Source organism: Erithacus rubecula (assembly GCF_903797595.1).
Source record: "Erithacus rubecula genome assembly, chromosome: 2".
Lineage (NCBI taxonomy): Eukaryota > Metazoa > Chordata > Aves > Passeriformes > Muscicapidae > Erithacus > Erithacus rubecula.
In genome coordinates, this window is record NC_136685.1 from 102,773,747 (window position 1) to 102,792,430 (window position 18,684).

The window sequence follows — 18,684 nt, forward strand, 5'->3', positions numbered from 1 at the left end:
ACAAAATGGAGACCAAAAATCAAGAGAAGTGAGAGAAAGGAGAAAAAGAAGTTTCAAAATTCCATTTCTTGACAACATACAATTAATAAGAGGTTAAAAAAAAAAATCCAAATATTAAGTTGCCCATTTGCCAGCATCCTAATCTTCTAGAAATCTGCATTTCATTCTTATTAAGAGACAGCAAATCTGGCTCAGAGATTTACACAAAGTCTAGAAAATGTGAAGGAGACACAGTGGGGAAATGAAGCTGAACACACCTGTGGTCCATAGGAAGTCACAGCATTTTCCCATTGAGTAACACTGAAAGCATCTTTATCCAAATAATTCAGCATGTGCTTAGTCCTTAACATAGGTGCCATTTCAATGACATCTGGTAAATAATTACACTTCACCCTTCTCAGCAGTGCCAAACTCTAGATAACACCCTGAATTAAGGCTCTTGCAAGCAAATTAATTTGAATCACATCCTTTAAACCAATTCCCACAACTTTTCTCTTATCAAAAATCAAAGATGAGGACTCATTTCAAATACCTGGAAGGCAATGTTTCAACTTACTTTTATAGTTCAAATTAAAAGCATGCATCATGTTTTTACGACACAGTGCTAAATTTAAGTCTGTCCACAGTAAAACAAGAATGACACAAATATTACATAGCTGTGGTATCTCTCCAACCAATTGCTGTTTACATATTAAAGTAAAAGCCTGAACTTTTAAAAAGAAAAGTCTTTTGCATTATTTACAGCTGAGCTGCGATATTAACCACACCAACCCTTGCAGGTACTCATTTAGCAATAACATAATTCTATTTCTAAACGTGTGTGCAAAAGACTCCTTAGTCCACTTTACACTGAAGCTTTGCCTCCATAATCACATCAACCAGTAATGCAAACGTGTCCTGACTAGAGACAAGCCCTCATTAGATTATGTTGCATTATAACAAATTCCTCCCAGCTCCTAATGAAACACTTGCCATCTCGCAAAGTAAGGCGATTAAGTAAACAGCACTGTAGCATGACACCATGTGGTAAAATGCCACGGGGAAGGGCTTAATTGCAGGAGCCTGCACTAAATGCTGAGCTCCAAGAGAGCTGATTGGAATCCAGAGTGATAGCAGAAGAAATGGAGCACTCTTAAGTATTTCTGGACTGTTCTTCTAATTACTTGTGGATGGAAGCTAATGAAGTCCAAAATACACACAACAGAGCAGGGTGTGCCTATGGACGTGTGCTTGTAATTCTTTTAACCCATATAAAATTCACACACATATAGTGTGTGGAAGGTGGGTCACAGGCATGTATTTTCACAGCTGTTACTCTTCAGAGTTCCTGTTTGCATATGCAAATGTTGAAAGGCTGATGTGATGGAAATGTGCACCCAAATAAACAAACAGTGGCTGAGCCCTGCTCGTCAGGCACCGTGTTCTGACCTGGAGGCTCTCATCACCACTGGCTGCACACTGGCTCATGGCAGGGGATGCTCTTTGTTCCCTGGCAGAAAACACACAAGCTGATGCCTTCCCATCCTGGTCTGCATGCACAGGAGGCTTGTGCAGGCACACTGAAGATTCAATGTGGAATTCTCCTAACAGCCTACATAACCTGGTCCCACCTCCCAAAGTGATACAGATGCCAAGAGGACCTCAAATTCTGGGAGCTCAAAACACTTAGTACCTTGAAAAAGAAGAACCTTCTCATTTTCAAGTCATGTGATAACTCGAAAACTTGAGAGTTTATTGATTTCACCAACAAACTTCCTCCTAGCTCAGCAAAACATCAGAGTACCTGCAATTTTATGAAACCTTACATCCCAAATGATGGCTCAGCTATTGTAGGTGCTGCATATCAGCAGCCAGGTTCTGAGTTTGTTTTCTCTGAAATGTAGAGCCAGACTTCAGACAGACTTGGCCCTTGGTATGTGCAAATACATCTTTGTGAAATGAAATAGGCCAGCTTGAGAGGGATGTTTTCAAAATAAATAAAAGACTGAAGGCCTGAAGAGGCACTGTGGTTTTGAAGGCCTGTTATCCTTTTAACTTTAGATAATGACAAGTTGGAAAACCTGCCTCACCTGCCTGTCCTGCTGACAGTCCCCCTCAGCATCTCCAGCTGGGGTGAGATGGTGAAAACCTCCAAAGGGTTTTCAAGCACTGGCTGTAGTAAACATGTGAAGAGGATCTGTGGAAGTGTCCCTTTTGGGACATGTGGACAGACCACCCAGGTGAGCTAAATCAACAATGCCTGGGCTCCTCCAACTGCTCTTCCAATTGCCCCAGACATGGCTGAGTTACCAGTGAGCAGCAAGGTTTAAGTTGCCTGAGCTCTGTTTCTTCCTAAGCATACCCTGAGAAAATACAACATGCCCTAAGCTAAACAATTAGCCTTCCAAGAAAAATGGTACAAGCTGGACAGATATTACAGTGCAGCTTCTGACCTGCCCATGAAGTGGGCTGCAGCTGCAAGTCACTGCCCTGAAAATAGATTAACTGCATACATTAACTGCCTGATCCTTCTGTAAAACTGAGCAGGGGATTTGTGGGATCTGTAATCCTGGTATTCAGGCCTTTCCTTGTGCTCAGCAGAGATGTCTGAATCTGTTTCAGGCATGTCACATAGCTATTTTCAGCTGACTCCTCCAATACTGGAAATTTTAAAAAATGTCTTTGCAACAATAATTAGTAATTATAGACATTAACAATTAACAAGAGTTTTAGGAACATGCCTATAGAATCCCATTCCCCTTGGAGGGCAATATTTACAAAGCAGTATACACAGTATTACATCCAATGCAGAGACTGTACTACAGTGACATTACTATTTTCTGAGTGCATCCCTTTTTCCTTTTAATTTGCACATGTCTGTCCATGAATTAAAACTGTCAACACTACAGAAAAAAGTTCATATTTTAGGGTCATTACTGTTTTGGTGTTAAAAAAATGTTTAAAAACTCTATATAGGATGTAATGTAAATAATATACACGATGTTTGTGTATGTAGACAAACCCAAATATGGAAGAATATTTTTTAAAAGTCACCACAATAATGCACTTGTGCAAGAAAACAGAATAGAATTTTGCAAATATTTCACTAACCCTAGCCAACCCGTCTTCACATACATAGAAGAGAATAAAAATCCAACATCACAAACCCTCAGATGGTAAATGTGCTTCAGGAACCTATGGCTGAAGCTCAAGCTCTGGAATCCAAAGAGGATCTCCAGTTCATCCTGCAAGAAAGGCAGCTAACAATGAGAGGTTCCACTTAATATCATGTCCTTCAAGTTGGATGAAATTCTAAAATAAACATTCTTATAGCCATAGATATTGTCACTGAAGCAGAGAATAGCATTAAAATAAATAGTGTTCTTGAACAAAACTACCTCATCAGAATGGTTACCTAAGTCTTGCTACTGTCAAGTTCTGTTACATGTAATTAACCTGAAATCATAAAAAAACCCAATTAAACCCACAACATTTAAGTCATGTCAAACATATCTGTACTTCTTATTGAAACTTTAATCATCCAAAATTCACTCCTGGGCCTTCCAGAGAAAGCCAAAGTGTCCATAAAATAAAAATACTTTTATAATAAAAATCTATTTTCCTGAAGCACAATTTTATGAAGCACAGTATTAACTCTTGGAAAATTATAACCTAGCCTTTTGCTATTGCATTAAAATGTGATTCATTAATATGTAGGAAATGAAGTTTATATTGGTAAGTGATTATTTGACAGTTTAAGTGCAAAATCAGCATTCAGGTCAGATTTTAATTCTGCTTTTTGATTTCAAAAACTGTGAATTTGTAAGACCAAAACCCTACATTTGTAACTGACAATCTCTAGATTTTTCTTACACTGTTACCTTTCATATTATCATCCTCCCATTCCAAAAGCAGTGATAAAAATGGGAATGAGAAGCTGCAAATCTGAAGAAATAAGGAATAATTACATTATCATAAGGAAGTGACAGTTTTGAAAGCATCTTTGTTGAGTTATTTTGATCAGTGTCACTTCCAGCTCACCGTCAAGAGAGGGAGCATAAATGCCAACGAGGGAGAATGAGGGAATGCAAAATCTTAAAACATATCACAGGAGATCTTAGACCTCCTGCCTGTTTGCTAAAAACCTGCACCTCAGAGAAACTAGTGCTAGTCCATAATCTCAATCTATATTGTTTTGGCAGGTAATTAGGAATCTATTCAGGAAATTAAATAGAGTTGAGTTAAAATTTAGCTGTCACTTTGCATGTTGAAGCACAAGCCTAACACTTCCAGAAGACAGAGATACCTAAATTATCAGCATGTGATTCAACAGAGGTGTAAATCAGACATTCTCTTGGGTTTTCTGTAAGTATACAGAACTTCTTTAAGCCAATTGCCTTTGCTTCACTATCAAACTGTCAGCTTTGGTCATTTTATTACACAGAACAACAATTTTCTGATTTCAAAAAGAATGGAAGATAAGCATGTTTTAGGAATCCAGAATACTTTCATGCCATAGTCCTTTGTTTAAAGGGATATCAAATAAATAAATAAACAAACTAATAAAATACCATAACAATCACAGTATATATTTTTATCTCCTCTAACAGCCAGGTCACGGAAAGATCAAAACAAAATCGTATTTTCTCTCTGTTCTTAGTTAATGTTGACAGGGTCAGGTAAATGATTGGTACTGAAACTTGCAGTAAATTATTCTGTGAGTACTTTGAATGCAGCAGCAGCAAAGAAAGAGACACAGCAACCAAGCAGATCTGCCAGCATCTTCCTGGGTCAGCTACCATCATGGAGGAAAAGCAAATCATTTTTTGACCTAACCAATCTATTTGCTATTTATTGTAACTCAGGGAATATCTCTTTCTCCCCCTCCTCCCTGATGTTGTTGGTACTATCAAACAGAACACGTTGTTATGAAAAAAGATTAATTTGCTTTTTTCCACCTCAGCCTGCCTCTCTCAAGCCCTTCTGTATGGTTTTGCCTATGAGGATTTTCCCCTCTGAATTCCCCTCTTCTGGCAGGGCTGCAGTGCAGGAGTTATTTGATCAGTCACAGTCACGAGAGTTATTTGATGTGCCATGGATGTCCAAGTGAATACAGTCCCTTTGCTTTGTTCTGGAAAATGTAAGTGTCAGAAACAGCAGCAAGATGGGGGGATTCTACATATCCTGTAGCCTCCCATAGGACACAATCCCTACTCCAGAGTTTGATGTGTGGGTTCCCAGCTGAAGCACCCCAGTAAGAAAAGCAATTATTTGTCATTGCCTCTGACATTTCAGATGCTTGAATAAAAAAAAAAAAAAAAAAAACAACTTTATTGTTGTGATACTTCAAGTATCTTCATTGCAAACTACTTTATTACTTAATTGGATAAATTTTCTCATTCTCTGCATTTTCTCAGAAAACAAAACAAAACACTGTGAAAACCAAATTTTAAAAGCCAGCAGCTTCCCATCTGGAATCCCAACCCTGCCTCTCTCAGATCTGTAATTTGGGCAAGGACACAGTCCAAAGGAAAAGTCAGTACAACTCCAGAGAATAATCAAATCCTGTACAAAATACTAATGATCTTTTCAAAATCTTTTGGGGTTTACTAAACCAGAAATAATTTCAAATTATGAATAATATGTGATTTTTTTTTTCTTCTTAATGGGAAGATTCAAAAATTCAAACACAGGAAAATTATAAAGAAAACTGCATATGAAAGCACTGCTACTATATAGTACAGCAAAACTACAGGCAGGAATCACAGGCATACACATGAAAATATACACAGCAGAGAAAAATCATTCTTTGGCTAAAATGAAACCTGGTTTTGTTTTTTTTTTTTCTGAGGGTGATATTGATGCCAGAAGTCCATCTACTTCCTGAAGGACTTGCATGTCAAACCAAAATTTAAAAATAAAAAAATCAAGTCTGAAAACTGGTGAAACTGGTACATATTTTGGCTTGAAAATTCCTGGGATAAACCAAAACCAGCACTTGAGCATTCAGATGTTTTTCAGTCCAGCTGCTTATTTTTTAAACTATTTTTTGGTTGTTCATTTGAACAATGTAGAGGAATGGTTTTTGTATCTATATTTATGTATAGAAATGGCAAAGTATTAAAAATATTTTCCCAGTTTCAGTAAGCCTGCAGTAACTACAGTAAATAAAATCTTATTACTTGTGAAATGTAAGGTCAACAGCCCTAGTCTTAAACAGTTGCTCTCCATTTTCAGGCAAGTTTAATGAAAGTGAACATGTCAGTTCCTAAAATATAAATGGCCACCAAGAGACTACATCCACAGAAAATATGTAGAGTTTCACACAGGGCAGATTTTGCTTTTAAACAAAGCTCTGCTGAGTTGGCTACTACCATACAAAACTCATTGGATATGTTTAAACCAAACTAGCTGTGTCCATCTTGATTAATTATCATCTGTACTACAACAATCAGAGATGCAACTTTCCCCTAGGTTGGCACCTTGATGTTTTTATGCACACACACTTTTATGTTCACAAAGTCAAGTTGCTGGAACACTCCCCATCACTGCTGGCAGCACTTATTGTAATGGTTTCTTCATCCAGCCCAGCCTCTGAGGCCCACTGTTTCATTCTTTTTGCATATCATGTTTGCTACCCCAGTTTGCAAAATCTCCTGATATTATGTTGTTTTTTTTAAATTAATGCTAATTTATACAATTACTACTGCTCAGCAGTCAATTTCCAAATAACAAGGTGCTTCCTTGTAAACATAGGAGTTTATTCACCTGACCCAAAGATCACTGGAGGTCCCAGTTTCCAATAGCCAATCCCCAGTATCAAAAGCACTCAGAATGAATTTCCTACACGCAGGGGACTTGATGGTGCTTTGCCAAGACCTGAGGTGCAGCAATCCCACTCAGAATGCAGGGCTGGGAGGCAAAGGTCTCAACTCACAGTGATGGAGAGAGGCAATGGACCATACCTGTGTGAGACCCCAGTCCCACATTAATTCACACAATGCACATGTGGGCTCTGCTTTGATCCTGCCTCCCTAGAAAAAACAGGGCACAGGCAATTTCCTCCCATCCACCTGCCTCTCCTGCCTTCTCTATGGAGATTGTCTTCAAAAGCATTTGGAAGCCATTAGTGAGCCTCAAACAGACCTGGAAGAGCACTGGAAAATGGCAGGCAATTAATTTCCCTTCAGTTTGGGAAATCAACAGGTGGGCAGAGGGAGGCCCCTCTGTTCACACCCACATGAGAGGAGATGATGCTGCCAGTGCTGGTCCTGCTGGCACATCCCACAGCTGCTGGACAGCTGTTCCTACTGCTCCTGGCTTTGAAGTAGCTGTGGAGCACCAAAGGGGTTCAGGAACCAACAACAGAAATGTTGAGGAAACTCAGGGCTTTTTTTTCACCCCTGCTATCCACAGGACTCTCTCTTTTCCAACAGCTGTCATGATTAAGGATGCTTTCTGAAGCTGGAGGTTATGGATCATACTGAGCAGAGGCTACCACTTCATCTCCCCATGCCCACCATTCATCACAGCCATTCCAACGAGGGCTGTGTGCCCTCCTGCATGTGACATGACAATCCATTCCCACTTATTTCATTAGCTTACTTTATGTCTGCCCCTATAAACTATATAAAGAACAAAGCAGGTTGTTGGAAGGAAAAAAAATTGTTCCTCACAACAAATCCTACCTGCAATATCTGGACATACTTTGCCAACTAGTATAAAAACATGAAAAAAGACGTATATTTAAAACTGTAAAAAAAAAAAAAAAAAAGAAAATTCGTCTGAAGATGGTGTGTTAGTCATTTGTTGCCTTTATATAAATTGAAAAAAGAAAATCAATTCTCATTTGACATCTACTGCTTGGGGTTGGATTTCAAGTTTTATATTAAAGTAACTGTTTCTTAACACACATGTGCATCTGTGCAAAAGGACATTTGTATATCTAAAGAGATAATAATAGCAGATAACAGATTCACTTTCATACTAAAAGGCAAAAGACTAATTAAATATTAGAAAACATGCTGAGTAATGAATAAAATTATTAAAAATGCCTTATGACAATATTTTACTACACCCTTTATTAAAGCATTTTGGCTGTCAAAAATACAAAATCACAGCCTTTACATATGGTATGCATTTTTCAATGGGAACTTCAGCCTTTGCTAGTAGGCACAAAATCAGTTTAGTTTTGCAGTTGAGAACACAAAAGTTCTTTAATAGATTTCTAGCTGTATTTGAGTGATATGGATGCAGCCCTTACAATGAACAGCAAATCTCTGTAAGTCATAATCAAAAGTATTGCAATATATTCTTAGCTATTGCCTCCAGACAGTCGATGCTGATGAACCATTTGCATTTTTCCCTTTTGATTAGATTTTGCTATGGTGCAAGCTTATTTAAAATAAATAAAAAGCAAGTAACTCTTTAAAATTTTATACCATTTTGTAAAAAAAAACAGAACAAAAGAAAACACAAAAACTTATCCACAGCACTCATGCTGCAGCAAACAAACATATCACATTCCACAGGCTTCCCATCAACTTTGCTGCCATTAGCTTGGTTTGAATAATTACTGTTATTTTAGTAAACACTTTACATTCCAACTACTTAATATACTATTCACTGAAAATAGTCTCTTTCTGCTCTTGTCAAGTCAATAGCAATACTCAGTAACAATTTGGAATTCAGTTTTACTTGAAGAATATTTTTGTAATTTTTCTATATATTAAATTCTCTATCTGTCATTTTCTCTACAATATTTGCGTATGAAAAAGGTGTGTGCTGATTCTGGGGCTTCTCATAAATTCATTTGCACAGTTCTTAGAATATGGAAAGAGAGATTCCCAGATCCTAGTGATTCCCAAATTAGGGTAGCATTTGAAGTGTGGTAAAATGCATTACAATTTGGGTTTAGAAAATGACAGGAGTTTCATCTTTCTACCAGACTTGTGAAACATCTTTTTCTCCCCTTGATCTGAATTGTTTCAGATTTATTGTACCTGTACCCTCCAGGGAAAGCAAAGCATCACATTATTCTTTGCAAAGCTCATAGGGCATTTGAATCAATACCTCAGCACATTAGACTGCTTTCCAGTGCCAGCTTTTACCCTTCACATGTTTCCTTTCAAAATTCTTCCTTTATTTTTCCCTTCACCATGTTTTATTTTCTCCAAACTAACATTTTTGGTCAGTGCTTGCCTCCACTCTGCCTTACCTTCAACCTTTATCATATATTTTATGGCCTATATTTTATTGCACACATCTCAGGATTGGGACATTTTGAAGAGAAATTCTCTTTCCATGGATTTGTGAATGCAAATCTACGACTATTGTAATTCTTCAATTTTCTGTTTCCCACCTCCAGCTGTTCACATGAAATTGCAGTAGTGAATGCTATTTGATCTTTGCTTTTTTAATTTTTTCCTTCTCCACTTAAAAAGCAGTTTCCATTCGTCTGGCATATTCATAGTGTTTCCAGCTTTTTGGAAATGAGAGCATAGGATGAAGAGAGGGGGAGGCTTTGAGCACTAAACACAAATTCCTTGATTACAAATCCCCTGCCTCCCCAGCCATAATCTGTGTCTGTGAAAAAAGACCCAACCTTGGTTCAGAAAGGCTTGTTTTCAATAGCAGTGGACATTTTGGAAATTTTGCAAATGTTAGCAAATACTTCAAGAACCATATGTAAACACGTGGGATGGGAATATTTTGGGGGAAGTGTGGAATGATCCCAAGTGGAAAACTTCACACCTTTCCCAAGCTCTGCTGGAGGCTTCCAGCTCAATATGGAACCAAGTTATTTCTTCCAACTCAGACCACAACACTTTTGCATACATTAAAAAAATAGTTACTGACCTTCTTTGACTACAGCTATTAACTTTTTAAAATATCAATTATCAAGCACTGAGACATATTTACCTATTTCAATATTCTCTTCTTGCATGCCGGTAGAGATCAAAACAAGTCAAGTATCCTAGACTGGCACTACAGTTTCAATGAACTCTTCTGATATTCCAGACAGGACATCTTTTGGATGGGGATTTATTTTTGGTGGGGCTTTTTTCTCTGCTTGGGTGGGTTGTAAGTAAAGAAACATGGGAGCCATCTGTTTTTGGATGTTTGAATAATGTCCCAAATGTAAGTCTCTACAGGCCTATCTCCAGGAAGATAAATTCATTTTATTTTAATTGAAAACTTAATTTCCGAAGAAATTGATGAAATGGATCCCACTTCCTACAATGCCCTTCCAGATACAATTTCACATTCTTCAGTAGCAAACTGATCTTCCAGTGCTGACATTAGTCCAGATGTAAGTCCAACTGAAAATTACATCTAAATGAATCATGGTGGAAACTAATTGGAGGAGTTTATTTTGCTTACCAAAATATTTTCTTAATATGAATATTCTATCCATCATTAGCCTGTTCAAAATACTCCAGCATTCCTGGAACTTTGGGATGAAACTTGGGCCCAAACTCTCATGCTTTCTTTCCCCTTTGGTCTAGCAACGGCTTTCACTTGGTAGATTCCTGTCCAGCTCTGCCAAGGACACTCAAGGTAAGGAAGGCATTTCAGATCCTTTTTTGGTGTCATGATCAGAATATGAGCACATCTGTCTTCTCCTTCCCCCCAGTCACAGTCCCTTAGGTCTGGGGCCAAGCTCTCTTGGTGTAAGAGTGGGAATAAATGGGAACTGTTTGACTTTCCTGAGTCTTTACACCTGGGAGCAAAGCAATGCTCCCAAGAGGACAGCTAACATAAATCAAATTAATCCCATTTCCAAATATTCAACTTTCTGAAATTTCACCTTCACCAAACAATGAGAGCACAATTTTGAATATGTTTTAAGTTAAGAATGAAGGAATAAGAGAAGAAAAAGTAATTGGAAACTTAAAATGATGGAGGAAAAGGGTTGTTTCTGCACCATTAGTGAAATGGGCATTGCACTTCATTTGTTACCAGAGGTACAGTGTCTGTTTTTCTTTATTCATGCAAGATTTATACAAAATAAGCCACACAACGAAACGATTTCTGAAAGTGAATGCTAATAAACTGGCTAAGCTATTGTTCTCTCAAGCCTAAATTAACATTTGCTATATTTACATAGTTTCCTTTTTGTTTTCCCTCCATACATATAAAAAGTCATTTGGAGTCAAGTTCTGAGCACCTAATAAGACTTTGAATATATTGAGTGCCTCTCAATTTGCCAGATTCCATGCTGATCATCTCTTGGTTCACCACTGGCTCTAAGGGAAGCCAGGAAAGCTTCCTAGCTCTGGCTCTTAGCAACACTATCATGTCTTCATAGCATATTTCTGACTGAATTAATTTTTAATTGCTAAAATAAATTACTGTAACAACTTAAAAAAACTGAAGTTGATTTTTCACTTTATTAGAATAAGCCATGCTAGCATTCTTGCTGCTCTTCTCTGATTACATTGTATTGAGTCTGGTTTGTGAAAGGGAAAAAGATCTGATTAGGAACTGACCTAATCCAATCATACAAATATCCCACAGGCTTAACAGAGAGGTTGGCCCAACATCATCCATTTACAGGAGTCCTGTGTAACTACTTCAAGTGATACAAGGCATCCAAAGAGCCACAGGCTCTCAAAGCAGTTCCAGGTATAAAGTTCCTCACAACCATTAATAGCTTTTTGGTTTCTTAGCCCCTCTTGCACAGCTGTCCAGACTACCTGACATCACACTGAGCCATTAGGGTTTGGGTAAATGGGCAGGAGGGAGCAGAAGCTCCATCACTGCTGCTTCTTGTGTGTTGTGGTTGGGCAGCCCTCCCCATCCCAGCCACATTATCCTCCCACAGCTCTTCCAGCTGTTTCACCTTCATGTGGCAGCAGCACAGCCCCATTTTCCATGGAACAAATCAATTCAATTGTCAGCTCAGTAAACGATCACAACTTTGGCAGTAAATCTGTAACACAGGGGCTGACAGAGCTGCACAAAGACTGAGTTTGCTGCCTGTGCTCCAAGACAACTTCCATAAGGAGCCTGCTGGAGGCAGAAGCTGAGGATGAACAAGCCACACTGGGTGGTTGGGGAGGCTGTGCAGTGCATCCTCCTGCCTGCTTCCCTACTGTGCCCTGCTGGGTAAGGCACTGTGACAAATGTGACAGGTCTTTCTCATGAGATGGGAGATTTCTTGGTGCTCCAGTCTGGGTGGGCCTGGAAACCACTTCACTGAGCCCTTGGGCCGTGCTCACACAGCCTCTGCCTCTGGATTTGGAGCTGGGATCTCAATACCTGGCTTGGAGGGGTGGCAAAGTGAGCAGAGCATCTTGCAAAAGGGAGAGAAGAAAGCCTGGCAAGTTCCTACAGCACTTCCAGCAGTGTCTAAGGCCAGGCAGGCATTTTCAAGCAACAGAGGAGCAGCTCATACTCTTACAATTTCTTTATGATCAAAAACCAGATTTCTCCTGAAGGCATAAAGAAATTAAACCACCAGTTCCCTTCATTAGTACCAGAGCACTGCAGAGAGGGGGCTGTGTGGGTGTGCACATCCTGGCCTTCCTCCAGAACATTCACAGTTTAAGTCATTCCCTCCTGTTCCAAGAGTCAAGACCCAGCCCCACTCCAGCCAGACAGGCTGGTGATGCCTGGAGCTGTACAACAGAGCTGAGCTGGGGACCAGCTGCACAACACAGACAGAACAAGTGCATGAAACAGCTCTGCTGTAAAAACATGGGGGCCCTGGCAGGCAGCAAGATGGATTGAGTCAGCAGGGCAGTGAAGACAACCCTGTCCCAGACCACAGCAGGCCAAGGGATGTCATTTCTGTACTCTAATCACCATGTTATGTCATTCCTGGAATGATTTTTTGGTTTTGGTGCCCTCAGCTTTCCAAGAGAGACACTGAAAAATTGGATAGGGTCCAGTGAAGGGTAACCTGGATGATTAGAGAATTGGAGAACTTCTCATATGAAGAAAAGATTTAACAAGTGGGCTGGAGAAGAAAAGGCTCAGAAGATCTAATTATAACTTTCACTATCTAAGAAAAATGTACAAAGAGAGAAAGCAGAGGTACTCTTCCCATCAGGATATATTTTTACAAAACACAGATAATGGGCACAAGTTGCTGCAGGGGAAAATACAGGTTAATATAGAGGGAAAAATATTCAGTGAGAACAATTGAACTTTGGAAAAGATGGAATCTTCTTGCTGGAAAGAATTGAGGCTCAGCTTGGTAATGTACTGAATAATTGAGTTTAAGTCCTGAAACAGAAAGAGAGACCAAAATGATTTCTGGAAGTCTCTTCCAAACCATGCTTTGCTGTGGCTCCAATTCAAGTTCTAAATTGAAGGGGAAAGATAAAGTAACACTTTTCTTGAAATGAAGGTAATTCCACAAATAAATGTCTTTCACTCGATTCATCTAGCAACAGTATTTTTAAAATAATACATCTCCCTCTCTTCTCAAATCCAATAAAAAAAAGACAGGACAGCAAAACTTGCCACACATTACTGTGTTGTAAAACTACACAGCTTCTTGGAGCAGCATTTCTTTTTAAAATTATTAAGATCCCACACAAAATCAAAAGCAAAGAGCTCAAGTGATCATCAATATTGCAAATCATGGGTTTATGCTAAATGTCAATTTTAAGTGACTCTGTTACTGAGAAAGGAGAGCAACACATGACTTTCCTGCAGTGTTGGAAGGGAAATCAGAGAACAGAGCTCAGTGGTAATCTAGAACCAGCTAAAATGACAGAGGAATACAAAATGGCTTACAGCAGACTTCTGATGAGCTACCTCATCAAAACTAACACACACTGAAGGAAGAAGACAGCCAAGAAAATTTACTAACAAAGACAAGACTCCATCCTACTAAACAAGGACCATCTTAATGACAGCAAGTGTTACACATTATTTCTACATTCCTATTTGGAGGAAAAAAAACCAAACTAGAAGCAGCAATGTTGAGTTATGTTACAGAGTGTGATCACAGCCATGCAGCCCCATGCTGGAAACCACTAGCAAGGCAGCATTAAGACCCAAAAATCAGAGCAGATAAAAGTATCCCTAACTCAGAGTTTCTCCAGAGACATTCAGGAGTTGGAGTTTGTCCTCTGAGAAACCTAATCTAGTTGAAGATGTCCCCTGCAGGGGGCTGAGCTTTAAAGGTCCCTTTCAACCCCAATTGTTCTGTGAATCTATGATTCTGTTCCAGGGCTTTTAAATTTCCAACTTCAGCTGTGCAATCTGAATGCACATCACAAGTTGCACATATCATTTAAACAAAGTCCCTGAAATCTCAGTTTGTTGTTGCCTGGAGCAGTCAGGAAAAGTAATTTGACCAGCAGAGCGATGCTCAAGTGGAATCAAAACTGGACAGGGACTTGTGCTTACAACTGATGCCCTGAACTGAAGGCTCACACAATGTCACTCTTGTTTCTCCTCTAAAATCAAAGCAGCACAATGAGCATTTCATTCTCTGAAGTCTCTCTAATGAGAACAAAAAAAGGGCAGCAGACAGCTCCTCACAGGTGTCTGGCAGGGGAGATTGCTTGTTGGGTCTCCCAGTGGGAAACAACAGAGGAAAAGGAGACTAAGAAAACATACACTGAGCAAAAGCAAGATTTGGGAGTTAAGGAAGGGAATAAATTATTTTGAAGTGAAATAAAGGGTAAGAGTGAACAAGAGGAGTCTTTGGCAATTAAAAAGACAACAAAAATACTTAGGAAGAAACCTTAAGGACTCATAGTAAGGAGAAGCCACTTGTTTGCTCGAGGGGCTCCCGTGCAGGACCTAGGGAAGGCAGGAGAGGAGAGCAGAGCACATCACCAAGAGCCACAGCATGGGGAACCCTCTGGCTGGCTGCTGTGCTCAGGGGAGGCACTGCAGGCAGCTCTGCATTTCCCCAGGTTTGATCTCTGAAAAACAGCACTAAAGTAAATATATGCTCCTGTGGAAGTTCAGCAATGTCCCTGGAGCTCATTCATTTTCTAACCTTTCCCCAGCTGCTGGCCTGCAATGGTATCAGTTCACATGAAGCCAGACTGGGTTTCAAAGGAAAGGTCCCAAAGGTGACAAGCAGCTCATTAATTCACTGTAGTGCTTTAGTGCTGGAGGAAGTGCTGTAAACGCACAATCTGAAACTATTTAGAGCCACCAAATAATTATATCACAAGAAGCCACTGCATACTTCACATTCACTGATGCTAAAATCTAGCTATGTAATCTGCTGAGAGAATTAATGAAGAAAAAAGGAGGAGACTGGCAATTTATTAAGAAATGCTAATCAACCTGTTTTTGAAGTGTCCCTCATTTGCATTACAAACATTATTATGAAAATTCAGCATTATGCTTCTGTGTGCTGCATTGTACTGCTCTACTGAACATCAAAAATATTCACTTTCCTTAGAGCAGGGAAAAAAAGGGAGTGAAAAATCATGATCAAAGATAACTTCAATTACTTGTTAATTTCACCTTAATTCCACTCCTGGGATAATAAGCCTTCCTCATAAGTTCCCTTCCCTGTAACAAATTCTGATATATGCTTATAGGCCCCTAAATATATTCCCACAAGAAGTACATGAATAAATATGCATGGGTGTGATTTACATAACCTTCACCACAAGCATGGCAGGCCTCTTCATAAAAAACCCACTACAGTTTACTATGTGAAAAACTCATTAGACTCCCCTTTGAATACAGGATTGAAACTTACTTTTTAATTTATTAGACACACTTTCATTGATCTCCTATCCAAAAGCATTATGAGGGATGCTCAGAGACACTTTTATTCTCTAGTAAAAATAAAATAACAGCACAGAAAAATCAGATCATGTATCAAAATTTCACACACTCACTCCTAAATAAACTACTTCTTTTCTGGTTGCATAGATAAGTTGATATGAAGAAAAGTGAAGTGATTTCAAAGTTGGTTTATCTATCAATAATTTTTCCACAATTTATTGCTGAATATACTTTCTTTTCATGGACCACTGAAATGTTAACTGCAAAGACTCAGGGAAACACACTTGATTCACCAATCAATACTATGAACAGGTAGAAAAAATGAAGAAATTATTAAAATTTTAAAAGCAGGCAACAGAATGATAACATCTCAATTACTAATTGTGGTTCATCAGCTGCATATGAAATCAATTTCTTGAAAATGTTTCTCTTTTGAAGAACTGGTGAGCTCTGAAGAGAAAAAGTTGATACTTGAAAATTCTTGACCAGCTCTGCCTAAAAGCACAAACTTATATAACAGAACTTCCAGAATTTTCAGTGAGGCCAGACAAACTCAGACAAAGATTACCTTTTTTTTTTTTTTTTTAATACTTGACTAATAATACAATATGTCTTCTCTGGCTATGACTCTGAAATGTAATTGATCAGATAGAATCACAAAACATCTAAAACACAGCAAACAACACAACTACATTTAAGAACAGAAATCTCTTAAAAGGAAAAGTGATATCACTTCTGAAGAGAGGAATAACCGTTAATCTTTCTTTTTTTGTGTATTTGTACTTGTTTAGAAAGCAGAACCTGAGAACCAAAGGTTGCAGCAGACTATTCAGAAATGAAAGCCACCAAAAATGGGAACAAAAACCCCCTTTTTACAGACACATTAGATAATGAGAACAAGCTCTCAGGAAAAAGAATAACTGTGTTTTCCCTTCCTTATGTCTGCTGATAGTTACATATTTTCCTTCTTTCTTTGGAAAGAAGGTTAAGGAAAATAAACCTGTATTAAATGCCATTTTACCTGTTTGGGAGAATATGATTGTGTCTTCATTGAGACAAAATGTGGGTGTTTCTGCAGGACACCAGGACCACACTTCAGTGATGGGTGTCATAATTTACAAAGCATATAGTAAAATAGCATCTCACATTGGCCTTTCCCAGGTGCAGGACTGAACTTTAAGACTATGAACTGCATTTTGAAGATATGGAGGCTGATTTGTGCATGACTAAACCATTGGGTATGTAAGGATACAGAACTCCTCCCTCTCCTCCTCTCTTTGCCCCAAACCACTTCTCCACCATGTTCAATTCACCAGTGGAACAGCTGACCTCGTGAAAAACCAAAACACAAGGTCTTCTGCTGTTACAGATGCTTTCTCTGCACTCTGAGAGTCTTCAAAGTTTTCTCCCTGCCTGAAGAGCAGGCCAGGAATGTTTGGCCTCAGCGTGTTGGGAAGGGGTCTCACCTGCAGCCTAATGAAGAGATCGATTCAGCAGCTCTCTGCTTTGCTCTCAAAAGGGTTATGGATTTTCCTGGCACAGTACATCTGCCAGAGGTAAAAGGTACATGGGGAAAAGGCTGTGTGCTATAAGAGAGGGAGGGCTATCCATCATCAGTCAAGAGTGCATCTCTAAAATGCACCCTTCTCTTCTGAATTTCTGTTTGTAGATCAAAAGCTGACTGTATCCCCAGAAGGCAGGGCTGCAGCAAATGATACACATATTACTCTCCTTTCCACCTGGTCTGCAGTTCTAGATGTCCCTCAAATTTCCTTTTATTTTACTAATCTGGATGGTTGAAATGTCAGTTACCTTAAGGGGTATAGAAAACATTATTTACTCAGTTGAAATTCAGTTTCTAAACCACAAGTATTGGTCTGTCCAATCAACGTGACTTGAAAAGCAACAGGCTTGAACAACAAAGTTCTGTGATGTTTCCTGGATTTACATTATTTTTGAGTTGTTTTCTCTGCTGCATAATCCTCCCAAGGCTATAAAAACACAGATATTATAAGCATATGATTTGTTGGACAGACTGCATCAATTTAATTCAGCAGTTTTCATTCACAGTATTTAGATATGGCAGACCTCAGGGAGCTGCTTGAGAAGCTACTCCATTCTGCTTTCCCTTCCCTTTTAAACATGCATTTTGTATTGTTGAGGACTGTGATTTAGGGAAGACAGGAATACAGCAGACACTTTGAACCATTCTGATTTTCCCTGCTAGGCCACCAGATTTTAAATTACAATATTGGTTCTCCCAGCAGGCACATCCTCTTTTATTGGGGTGCTTGAAAATCTCCACTGCTACAGTATATTGTCTTCTAAGGTTCAGCAGCTGCAGCAGCCCTTAATTAAGTCTCTTCTGATCATATTTTTACTGCATAGCAATCTAATAAATACTAGGAAAACAAAATATATTAAACGGCAGGGTTATTAGGAAAAGAATAAAGAGGAGAAAACCAAGGATGGGTAGGTACAGACAAAATCACTACTTAGATGCTTTTTTAATAAGCACCTGAAACCTGGTGTGTCAAATCAAAGGAACAAATTACATTTGTGGATGTAATCTTCTGGGAGCTACTTTTTTGTGTTTGTTTTTTTTTTCTTTTTACTAATTCACCACATTTGCTGTATCAATTATCCTGGCTTTCCATTCAGATTGAATTTCTCTTTTAATCAATACTTTAAACCAAGAGCTTGATTCAAAGCCAACAGGGACCAGTGAAAAGTTTCTTTGACTTCTGTAGAGTGCAAGCACCAGAATTACATTAAGAAACTAATCTTCACTGTAGATGTACTATATGTGAAACAAAGCATAAAATATTTGAAATTACAGCTTTTTAATAATGCTTCAATACCACTTTAATCACACAGGCATTTGCTCTGGGACTATGGCTTCATATACCAAAATTCAGACTGAAGCTCTCATTTTTGTCTCATTTACCCAACAGTGTAAACAGAAAAATATACATTATAGCAACTATA

The 18,684-nt window shown here is 38.7% G+C and overlaps 1 protein-coding gene across 3 annotated transcripts in view; it reads right to left on the reverse strand.

Annotated features, from left to right (window-relative positions):
* Positions 1-18,684, reverse strand: part of MACROD2 (mono-ADP ribosylhydrolase 2) — a 432,938-nt gene that overhangs the window by 76,832 nt on the left and 337,422 nt on the right. Inside the window, exon 6 of one of the 3 annotated variants that reach the window (XM_079332082.1) lies at positions 10,474-10,533. The exons of the other annotated variants lie outside the window; for them this stretch is intronic. Coding sequence (XP_079188208.1) covers positions 10,484-10,533 — 50 coding nt within the window. The 3' untranslated portion in view covers positions 10,474-10,483. Of the gene's footprint in view, positions 1-10,473; positions 10,534-18,684 lie in introns of those variants that run through there. 3 annotated transcript variants of the gene reach the window in all.